Here is an 11746-nt window from a genome sequence, read left to right on the forward strand (position 1 = left end):
GGCTGAGGCAAGAGAATCGCTTAAGCCCAAGAGTTTGAGGTTGCACTCTACTGAGGGCGACATAGTGAAACTCTGTCTCAAAAAAAAAAAAAAATAGCCACCCATGGCAGCACATAGCTGTGATCCCAGCTCCTCAAGGAGGCGGAGGCAGGAAGATCCCTTGAGCCCAGAAGTTAGAGGTTGCAGTGGGCTATGATGATACCACTGCACTCTAGCCCAGGCAACAAAGTGAGACCTGTCTCAAAACCCAAAAACAAAAACCTCACGTGGGTGTGCTGTCAGTCTAACAGGGGTGTCCACCCTGGCCCAAGGGTCACATATGGATTATGTAAGGACTTTTTTGCTTACCTGTGTTGACTGCTATCACAAAAATTATACACATAATTTTTTTTTCTTATCAGCTTTTGTTAGTGTTTGTGTATTTATTGATTGATTGATGTTTTTGAGACACGGTCTCATTCTGTCAGTCTGGGTAGAGTGCCATGGCACCACAGCTCACAGCATTCTCAAACTCTTGGATGCAAGTCATCCTCTTGCCTCAGCCTCCCAAGTAGCTGAGACTATAGGCACCCGCCACAACGCCCGGCTAGTTTTTCTATTTTTAGTAGAGACAGGATGTTGCCCTTGCTTAGCGTGGTTTGGAACTCGTGAGCTCAGGCAGTCCACCCACCTCAGCCTTTCAGAGTGCAAGGATTACAGGATTAAGCCACTGCACCCGGCAGTGTTTGTGTATTTAATGGGTGGCCCAAGACAACACTTCTTCCAGTATAGCACAGAGAAACTAAAATGTTAGACACCCCTGAAAGCCTCTTGCTAAGTGAAATGTTTCAGGTATAGTAGAACTTGAACGGTACTAGTGTTTTTATTTGCCCTAAGGCTGTTACCTTGTTATATGACTTTTCTGCCTCCTTCCCCCAGTCTGTGAACTCTTTTGCCATTGTCAGGAAAAACCTGTCTCTCATCTTCTCCCCTTACTAGTTCTCTGCCTTTGGACGACTGTGCCTGAGGAACTGAATGGCCAAGCTAATTAGACCTAAAGTAAGGACAAGTAGGCCTACACATGAGTACGAAGCTCTCACAAATGAATATAAGTATATGACTTTGGGTCCAGAAACAGCATCATTACTTAGAGGCTTTTTTCTTCCCTCCTTAATAATTTTCAGTCATGTAGTTAAGTTGCTGGCTAATTGTGTTGCAAAGAGATTGTTTGGAACATGAGACTGTCTTGAATAAAGCTAAAAGAGAGTTTTTCTTCGGTGAAAACTGCAGACTGATTTCCCATAAAGGTGGGACAAAGGGCACAAAGAAGAGGTTAACATAAGGTTAACATAATTTAAGCCTACCTAAATATATAAAGTTTGGGACAGTAACTAAGTCACTTGTTCTATTACCCCACCAAAGACCAAGTAAACAAAAGCACTTAGGCTGTAAAAGTCTTTGGGAAATAATCTCAATAAGTACTCTGGTTTCTATGTCCTCCCTCGCAAATATTGTGAAACTATCTGTCTAGAAACCTCCTTGCTGATAATTCCTTTTTTTTTTTTTTTTTTTTTTGTAGAGACAGAGTTTTCACTTTATTGCCCTCGGTAGAGTGCCGTGGCGTCACACGGCTCACAGCAACCTCCAACTCCTGGGCTGAGGCGATTCTCTTGCCTCAGCCTCCTGAGTAGCTGGGACTACAGGCTCCTGCCACAACGCCCGGCTATTTTTTGGTTGCAGTTTGGCCGGGGCTGGGTCTGAACCCGCCACCCTCGGCATATGGGGCCGGCGCCCTACTCACTGAGCCACAGGCGCCGCCCTGATAATTCCTTTTGTATTTTATTTTTTATAAGTTCCAATCTTTGGATATTTTTGTGGAATGGGGACACAACGGTTAGGTTCCAGGATTCTGGTGGACTTTTCGTGTGTTCGTTCACTTTGCTTCCTGGGGACCAGAGCTTGCTGTGAGTCATGTTCCATCTGATTTGTATTAGATCCGGCTGTGGAACCATGACTCACATGGGCTTCAGGCCCAGCTGCCCAGCTCATCTTCTGAGGAATAGATGTCCTGACACATCTTCCCTTTTCCCTCTTGCACTTTCAGGATCTAAAGAGAACATCATTACCAACAGTAGGCAGGTGCGCCTTGCCACAGGCGTCTTCCCTGTTGTCAGCCTCCTGAACCACTCCTGCAGCCCCAACACCAGCATATCCTTCAGTGGCACTGTCGCCACCATTCGGGCATCACAGCAGATTGGAAAAGGGCAAGAGATTCTCCACTGCTATGGTGAGCCATGTCTCCTCACTACTGTCCTGCCTTTCTCCAGCAGAAAAGGACAGGGTGGGTAAGAATGAGCAAGCCCCCGGGCAGTGACTTCGCCTGTCTAGTGTTTGTTTCGCGGAGGAAGCAGTACATACTTAGACCAAAAGAGAGAGAAAGACCTTCTTACTAGGGCCCTATCGTGGCTATACTGTTTCTCTCACTGCTTAATCCCTGTAAACTTCCTATTCTGAAAATGAGCTAGAACAACTTCTTGGCTTCCTTTTCTTCCTGTCTCAGCAACTTGGAAGCTTATTTTAGTATCCATTTCCACAGATGTTTGAGTGAAGGGTAGCTGTCACATGGTAAATAATTGTCTAGGCCCTCTGATAAGCTGAAGGTTTTTAACTAGTGTTGACTCTCGCCTGCTTTAAATATTAGCTGAGGTGATCTCTCCCCAGGGCCTCATGAGAGCCGGATGGGTGTTGCTGAAAGGCAACAGAAGCTGAGGTCTCAATATTTCTTTGACTGCAACTGTCCAGCTTGTCAAACGGAGGCGGACAAAGTGGCTGCAGGGCCCAGGTGGGAAGCATTCTGTTGTAACAGATGCAGAACACCCATGCAGGTAAATCTCTCGTCTCCCTTTTCTTCTCTGTTTTTCCCAGAGGTCAGTTTTCTAGCCCAAAAGTGATAAGTCTTTAGGAGGAAGCATCGGGGACTTGTGGGTGCTGTGAGCAGTAATATTACTTTCATTGTAGTCAGTCATCTCCACACACTGGTTACCCCTCCAAAGGAACCACAGGGAAAGGTTGGATTTAGTAATATTTCTTTTGTAAATGACAGAAAATCATACCTAAACTGGCCTGGGGGGAGAGGGAGACTAGATTGTATTTGTTCAGGTTAAATCATTGAAAAGTCTCAACGTAAGGCTACTTCAAATACAACTTGATCCAGGGGCTCAGACCCAATTGTTCCGTCTACCTCTCGTAGCTCCATTATCTAGATGTTAGCCGCATCCTCAAACTGACTTCCCTCTGTGGTGGCAAGAAGGCTGCCAGCAGTCCCAGCCTCCTGTCCTCCCTGCCCAGGAGATAAAGACATGTGCCATTCAAAGGGCAGTCTGAGCAAAAAGGTTATTGGGTTTCAATGACCTAATAACTTGCTGGAGGAAAATTAGAGCCACATTGTTTTCCTCCAATCATTTGTGCCAGAGGAATGGGTCACATCTGAGACACGTGTCACCCCCTCAGCTATAGGGCACTGACCATAGGAGGGTGAGAGAGGATTCTCGGGAGAAATTGGGTTGCTGTTACCAAATGAGGAAATAGATACTGGCATTGAAACATAGCAGATGTCCACCTCAGAGGTTTCCTCTTCTCTTAAAGGGTTCAGTATTCTTCATAAGGGAACCACTAGTGGAATGCAGAGCTGGTTGTGTTAGAAAGCCAGGGTGGGAGACCTCACCTAGCACCTTTTTCTTTTTCTTTCTTTTTTTTTTTTTTAGACAGTCTCACTATGTCACACTCGGTAGAGTGCCATGGTGTCATAGCTCACAGCAACCACAAACTCTTGGGCTTAAGCAATTCTCTTGTCTCAGCCTCCCAAGTAGCTGGAACTACAGACGCCCACCACAATGCCTGGCTATTTTTTGATTGTAGTCGTCATTGTTATTTGGTGGGCCCAGGCTGGGTCTGAACCCACCAGCTCCAGTGTATGTGGCTGGCGCCCTAGTTGCTGAGCTACAAGCGCTGAGCCCTAGCACCTTTTTCTATTGGTTTTCTTATGACATTTTCATAACCATTACAAATGTATCTATCATCTAAAGTCCTGGCTCCAAGAGAATAGAGAAAGGACTATAGAAATGGAAAGAAATTGTGGACTCTGCTAGTTCTGTTCAAAAAAAATAAATCTCAAGTGAGATCAGCTACCGCCTTCATTAGAATTGCTGCTATCAAACCAAATCTAGTCAGCTTTGGTTCTGATGTGTTATTGCAGGAAGCTCTTTCCCCCTTGGGGTCAGAAACTACGGAACAATCCTGTAATATAAGCACATACCAACTCTGGCAGAGGAATAAAAATAAAACTGACTTCCACAGGGAGATGACATGCTGAGCTGTGGCAACAGATCTTGCACAGAATCCATCAGCAGGAACCACCTAGTTTCTCAGTTACAGGACCTTCAACAGGAGGTTGAAATGGCCCGGAAGCTTCTCAGAAATGGTGAACTAGGTGAGACTGGCTCCCTGCTCTGGTCTTCCAGCCCCTTCTCTTTAATTCATTCTGATAGTACCTTGGACTCAGGGATTCTCAGTAATGATTGAAGAATTGAATTTAATTATCCCCATACCAGCCACAAGATGGCTATATAGGCCAATGAGACCAAACCCTAACCAGCTTAGTGACTGTGGTGTCCTTGAAAAGGGCCAGATGATTTAAGCTGTTGTTTTCTTATACGTCAGAGAGCTAAGTTAAAGTAGCCCTGACCAAGGGTTAACACTGACATCTATGAGCTTTATGCAGTTCCAGAAGTTTGGTGTCATTTATTTGAATTCCAGGGCTAGATGATGTAACTTCTGATTAGAACAGAACGAGTCTCTTCTAGAAAGTAGTAGGTCATGTGCCAAATGGATATAAGTGTTCAGCTTTTTTCAGCAAAGGAGTTGTGAAACTCCACCATTACCCTTGAAAACTCTGCCTTAGAGGTTGACATTGTGGGAATTTATTTGCCCTACTTTATGAAAGTTGAACTTCAGCTTAGATTTTAGAGTCAAGAGAAATAATTGACCATAAGTGGAGTGTAGAGTTAGTTGTGTTTAAAAAGCTGATATCAGACAGGCATTGTGGTGGGCCCCTGTAGTCCCAGCTACTTGGAAGGTTGAGGCAAGAGAATCACTTAAGCCTAAGAGTTTGAGGTTGCCGTGAGCTATGATGCAATGGCACTCTGCCGAGGGCAACAAAATGTAACTGTCTCTAACTAACTAAATAATTAAATAAATAGCTGATTAGCTGATGTTGGAAACCCAGGATGAATGTAGGGAGTTCTCACCTAGCATCTTTTTCTATTGAAAGAGAAAATGTAGGAGAATAACAGCCTTATTGGAACAGACACTGAGGGTTGGTGACAACTAAGAAATAAAGGGGAGTTTCTACATTCAACCCAACTGAGATAGAATTTGAGACCTGGGTTCTCATTTCTAGGACTGGATTTGTGTCTATAGCAAGGCATTTTTCCTTTGAATTGCTAGAGCAAGCTATTCAGCGGTTGTTGGGGTGCCAGGATGATGCCAAGAGCTTCCTGTCAGCAGAACACACCGTGGTAGGAGAAATCGAGGATGGCCTGGCCCAGGCCTATGCGGCCTTAGGTATGGCGTGTGTTCTCATTCTCTGCTTTCAGGAGCAGTCTGCCTCTTTTTTGTTGTGATCCTGGCCTTGTCTGGTTGGTTCCCTCTGAGTCTTTAAACTCAGAAATTGCTCTTCCTGCTATTCAGCTTCCCCTCCTTTGAGAATGTTCACTTACAGGTGATTGTGGTTCTTTTCTGGAACATGATTTTTTTCTCACAGGGGACTGGGAGAAGTCAGCTACCCATCTACAGAAGAGTCTCCAAGTGGTTGAGGTTCGCCATGGGCCATGCAGTGTTGAAATGGGCCATGAGCTCTTCAAACTGGCCCAAATTTATTTCAATGGGTAAGTCTTTCTCTTTTCCTAGCACTTTGCCAGGACATGTTCTGTCCTTTTTTTTTCCCTCTATTGAGGCATTTTATTTTTAAGTATGAATTACATCTCTAGAATAGAATCCCAGGATTTTCCCTCCTGTGTGTTTTCTTCTTGCTTCTTCATGGTGCATGATGCCAGCCGAAGTTGTCAGTACAATGAAACCAAACTGGTGGGATGGGAGCAGATTATTCTGCCATTTTTCTAGATTTTTGAGTTGTACATCAAACCTGGGGCTGATCACTCCACACTTGTTTAACCTGCCTGTGAGGTTCACAACAATTTTCCCAGCTCTGTGATCATCGATGATTTCAAATTCTCCAATGAATTCCCCAGTGTAACCATGCTTCATCATCACAGTTAGAAACCGGACAATACTTTGGAGAACGGCCTTATAAGAACCTGGCATTTGCCTTTCTTTTCAGCATTGTTTTTTTGTTTTGTTTTTTTGTGTGTGTAGAGACAGAGTCTCACTTTATCGCCCTTGGTAGAGTGTTGTGGCATCACAGCTTACAGCAACCTCCAACTCCTGGGCTTAGGTGATTCTCTTGCCTCAGCCTCCCCAGTAGCTGGGACTACAGGCGCCCACCACAGCGCCCGGCTATTTTTTGTTTCAGTTTGGCCGGGGCCGGGTTTGAACCCGCCACCCTCGGTATATGGGGTCGGCGCCCTACTCACTGAGCCACAGGCGCCGCCCCTTTTCAGCATTGTTAATACTCTTAAGAGCATCAGCCAGGACATTCATGCACACCATTATGGTGGCACGGAAAGATGGCGGAAAGAGGACAGGCGGGAAGGGAGAGGGCCTGGAGTTATGGGAAACAGCCAGGCTACCGTTCTGTCTTTTATTGGGCTCTTTTGTGTATTACTTTTCTTCTGTAGTGTTTTTAAGATGGTTGAAACGTCTTTATTTCCTCTATAGAAGAGATCTTTGCTCTCTGTTTTACTGACAGAGTTAAAACTTGAGAATTTCCTCCCGACATTGTGGAAAGCTCTTAGATCTAAAGTGAGTTTCCCAGGGAGAACTTGCCAGGCAGCCCCACCCCCACCCCCACCAGTACTGGCCTCCTTTTCATTCCTCTCTGGCTAATCACACCTCCCTTGACTCTCTCATTTCCAGCACCCTCAACTCCAGGGTCTCTGCCTTCTCCCTAATCTGCATCCTATTTCTTTTAAAGCATTTGTTGCAACCAGGAGTGATTTTGCCTTCAGATGACATTTAACTCAGTCTGGAAACTTTTTTTTTTTTTTTGAGACAGAGGCTCACCCTGTTTCCCCAGGCTAGAGTACCATGGTGTCATAGCTCACAGTAATCTCAAACTTGTGGGCTCAAGTGATCTTCTTGCCTCAGCCTCCCAGAGTGCTAGGAATACAGACTTGAGCCACCACACCTGGCCTAGGAAATACTTTTGATTGTCATTATGTGGAAGGGGAAGTGCTAGGGGGGCATCTAGTGGGTAGAGGCCAGAGGTGCTGTTAAAATATCCTCCACTGCGGCAGTGCCCATAGCTCAGTCGATAGGGCGCCGGCCACATACACCGAGGCTGGCGGGTTCAAACCCGTCCCGGGCCAGCTAAACAATGACACCTGTAACCAAAAAAAATTACCGGGTGTTGTAATCTCAGCTATTTCGGAGGCTGAGACAAGAGAATCTCTTAAGCCCAAGTGTTTGAGGTTGCTGTGAGCTGTAACACGACGGCACTCTACCCAGGGCGACAACTTGAGACTCTGTCTCCAAAATATATATATATATATAATATATCCTCCAATGCACAGAACATCCCCAATTCAGCTAAGAAGTATCTGGCCCAAAATGTTAATAGTCTCAAGGTTGAGAAACCCTGCTTTAAAGATTAAAAGCAAAGAGCAGGCTCAGCGCCTGTGGCTCAAGCAGCTAAGGCGCCAGCCACATACACCTGAGATGGCGGGTTCGAATCCAGCCCTGCCTGCCAAACAACAATGATGGCTGCAACAAAAAAATAGCCGGGCGTTGTGGCGGGTGCCTGTAGTCCCAGCTGCTTGGGAGGTGGAGGCAGGAGAGGAGGAGGAGGAGGTTGCTGTGAGCTGTGATGCCACGGCACTCTACCCAGGGTGACAGCTTGAGGCTCTGTCTCAAAAAAAAGCAAAGAGCAACAGGTTGATGAGCTGATGGCTCATCCATTTTTGCTGGAGATCATTTGGAAGGTCCTAATTTCAGTATTTCTGGATGGAATATCTTGGTAAAATTGTCATTAGTGTACCTTGGTATGAGAAAGTGTTTTAAGCTTAAACCTAGGATTATGAATAGTGGGTAGAGGCAGCCCATTCGACCAGAGAGAAAGGGCTGCAGAGTTAGGTCAGAGGTCAACTTGGTTAACCTAAGATAAAAACTGCTGCACTGGGGCCACGTGCAGTGGCTCACACCTGTAATCCCAGCACTTGGGAGGCCAAGGTGGGTGGATTGCCTGAGCTCACATGTTCGAGACCAGCCTGAGCCAGAGTGAGATCCCATCTCTAAAAATAGCCAGGTGTTGGGTGGGCACCTATAATCCTAGCTACTTGGGAGGCTGAGACAAGAGAATTGCTTAAGCCCAAGAGTTTGAGGTTACCAGGAGCTATGACACTACAGCACTCTACTAAGAGCAACAAAGTGAGACTCTGTCTCAAAAGAACAAAAAAAAAAAAAAAACTGCCGCATAAACCTTGGGGTAAATATCAGTTGAAAGCTTTGAAATTTGCCTGTTTTTTCAGGATCCTATAGTCTATACCTCTTTTTTTATATATATAACTTTTTTCTCAAACTCTGCCTTAAGTGTGTTTGTGAAAGTGTCTTCTTCATTATAAGATGCTTGAGGACAGAAATGATCTCGTATAACTCTGTTCTTCACCATGTATGTAGGCCCTTAATCAGTATTTGCTTTACTGAATGAATGAACTAACTCCTCTTACATCTGGTTCAGGTTTGCAGTATCCGAAGCTCTGAACACTATACAAAAGGCAGAAAAAGTTCTATTGGTGCACTGTGGCCCTTGGAATGATGAGATCCAGGAGCTCCAAAAGATGAAATCCTGTTTAATAGACTTGCCACCCATCCCTGTGAGACCTTTAATGTAGGAACCCAAGGGGACTTCAACCCCCAGGAAAGAAGCCTATAGAAGATGAGTTAAAGAAGCTCTGCCTCTGCTAAGCTGTCCTCAGGAAAGACAGGACTTCCTGACAGTCCCGAGCCTAGGATGTGAGGGGCAGGCAGGACTCTGAAAGCATGCAGTTGGAGAGAGACACTCGCCTGTTTTGATGAATGTTTCCTGAAATAGTTAACTGTCCTCCAGTAAAAACTTCCAGTTCCCAGAAAAGACTTAAAACTAGTGTCTGGAGAGTCCAAGTCCTTTAAAAGAATTTTAGCTGATCTGCAGACTTCTGGATGTTAGCCTGGGGTTTTGGCTAGATTCCACCTCTAAATGATGATAGTCTGTTTCCCTGGAACATTCCTATGGTTTCTAGTTGTAATGAAATGTTGTGTACCACTCCAGTGGGAACTTAAACTCTTAGTAGTAGTCTTGTAATTGAAAAATAATTATAAAGCAAGGAATCAGTAAGGCTGCTTACCTCTAGAGACACACTTATGGTATCTAGCTTCTGCAAAGCCTTTGTTAAAACTGATGGAGTATAAACTGTGAATAGGGAAATAAGTATGGAGCCATTTTATTGTTGAGCAATTTCTTCCTGGAATGACAATTTTAATTTTTTTAATTGTCTACCAGTTTGGGTGGCGCCTGTGGCTCAAGGAGTAGGGTGCGGGTCCCATATGCCGGAGGTGGCGGGTTCAAACCCAGCCCCGGCCAAAAACCACAAAAAAAAAAAAAAAAAATTGTCTACCAGTTTTCCAGTTTTTATTCTCTGGCTTTCCTTGTATACTTTTTTAATTCTTTTTAAGATAGAGGGGTTTTTTTTGTTTGTTTGTTTGTTTGTTTTTTGCAGTTTTTGGCCAGGACTGGGTTTGAACCCACCATTTCCAGCATATGGGGCTGGCGCCCTACTCCTTTGAGCCACAGGCGCCGCCCTCCTTGTATATTTTTAACAGACTTCGCTGACCAAACGCTAATAAAATCAAACTTGCAGTAACGACTTTATAATACATGTGCCCCCTTTCTGAATTATTCTATTTGTTGGCAAGCCTGAAAAGAAACTACTGTTTTCTATCAGACCTCTCCAGGCTGACAAATGAAACATAGACTGTCTGGGTAGTGGGAAGAGAGACTTAAAATACTGAAGGTATAGACATTGCTGTTTGTGGTTTCAAACTCAAGAGACAGAAGGTAAGAATGATTGTTCCCTTCCATTGGGATATGTAGAAATAATCCAGACCCCATCCTGGTCGAAGGTTGCAGGATTCTCTGGTTCTAAACTCTGGTTGCTGTAACACCACTGGTGACCAGGTGGTTCAGGTGCATTAGTGGGAAAGAATGCCGGGTCTACACTGCTTTCAAGAGTTTGCTCACCCTGGCCATGCCCAAGAACTGCCTGTTGGTTACCATGGCATTATTATCAGGAAATCAGTAGCCCTGAAGATGCCTGGCAGTAGCTTTTCAGGAAGCTGTTTGGAATAAAGTTAACACTGAAACATTTGTTAAATGAAGGGAAGGCACAATTTCCTTTCTCTTTTCTAACAATTCATTGTGGCAAAGGAGTGGCCAGTGTGATTCTTTTTGGTAAAGCTAACTTTTTTAAGAAAAATAAAATGTAGTCCTACAAACAATTCCATATTCTCCAAACACGTGGCATGTTTCATGTTCCTAAAAAAGGCTCTATTGGGCGGCGCCTGTGGCTCAAGGAGTAGGTCGCCAGTCCCATATGCCAGAGGTGGCGGGTTCAAACCCAACCCCGGCCAAAAACCACAAAAAAAAAAAAAAAAAAAGTTACAAAAAAAGGCTCTATTATATTTTGTAAAATAGGCATACTTCCTTAAAAAGAGTATGTGTAGAATCTTTACACACCAGGTCTCTTTCTGTAAAATTAGTTCCTGTAGTTACAAATTACCTGCCTTATCTTTCCATGTGTTATCTTAGCCCATATTGTTTGTTTTTTTGTTTTTTGTTTTTTTTGTAGAGACAGAGTCTCACTGTACCGCCCTTGGGTAGAGTGCCGTGGCGTCACACGGCTCACAGCAACCTCTAACTCTTGGGCTTACGCGATTCTCTTGCCTCAGCCTCCCGAGCAGCTGGGACTACAGGCACCCGCCACAACGCCCGGCTATTTTTTTTTGTTGTTGTTGTTGCAGTTTGGTTGGGGCTGGGTTTGAACCCGCCACCCTCAGCATATGGGGCCGGCGCCCTACTCACTGAGCCACAGGCACCGCCCTAGCCCATATTGTTAATATGACATTAGTTTGAGGAATGTACTTGCATTTAAAACCTAAAGTCTGGATGCCTAGTGGTTCACACCTGTAGTCTCAACTACTCAGGAGGCTGAGCCAGGAGGATCACTTGAGCCCAGGAATTTGAGTCTATAGTGAGCTATGATTGCATTACTGCACTCCAGCCTGGGCAATAGAATGAGGCCCCATCTCCAAAAAAGAAACAAAAATCGAAAGTCTGGCTTATTTAAGGGTGTGCAGGAAACACCTTCCTGGGAGGATTAGTGATCCTAGTACCTAAACACCCCCAGAGCAGAGCAGTGCCTGCGTCACACAACACAGATAATTAAAAGTTCTTATAAATGGTGATTTTCTGCACCGTTAGATAAAACCAAGCTATAAGTATACAACTAGGAAAATCCTAAAGGGCAATTTATTGTCCTATAATCTTAGCATAGCTCAA

At 44.7% G+C, this 11746-nt stretch overlaps 1 protein-coding gene across 6 annotated transcripts in view; it reads left to right on the forward strand.

Annotated features, from left to right (window-relative positions):
* SMYD4 (SET and MYND domain containing 4) overlaps positions 1-10727 on the forward strand; it is a 63713-nt gene extending 52986 nt beyond the window's left edge. For 5 of the 6 annotated variants that reach the window (XM_053568650.1, XM_053568649.1, XM_053568651.1 and 2 more), the window contains 6 exons: positions 2084-2266; positions 2701-2864; positions 4336-4468; positions 5485-5601; positions 5801-5924; positions 8891-10727. In XM_053568650.1, coding sequence (XP_053424625.1) covers positions 2084-2266; positions 2701-2864; positions 4336-4468; positions 5485-5601; positions 5801-5924; positions 8891-9044 — 875 coding nt within the window. In that variant the 3' untranslated portion in view covers positions 9045-10727. Of the gene's footprint in view, positions 1-2083; positions 2267-2700; positions 2865-4335; positions 4469-5484; positions 5602-5800; positions 5925-8890 lie in introns of those variants that run through there. The other variant, XM_053568654.1, reaches the window with a different exon arrangement.
* The last annotated feature ends 1019 nt before the right edge of the window (positions 10728-11746 follow it).

This window comes from Nycticebus coucang, chromosome 18 (genome assembly GCF_027406575.1).
Source record: "Nycticebus coucang isolate mNycCou1 chromosome 18, mNycCou1.pri, whole genome shotgun sequence".
Taxonomy (NCBI): Eukaryota; Metazoa; Chordata; class Mammalia; order Primates; family Lorisidae; genus Nycticebus; species Nycticebus coucang.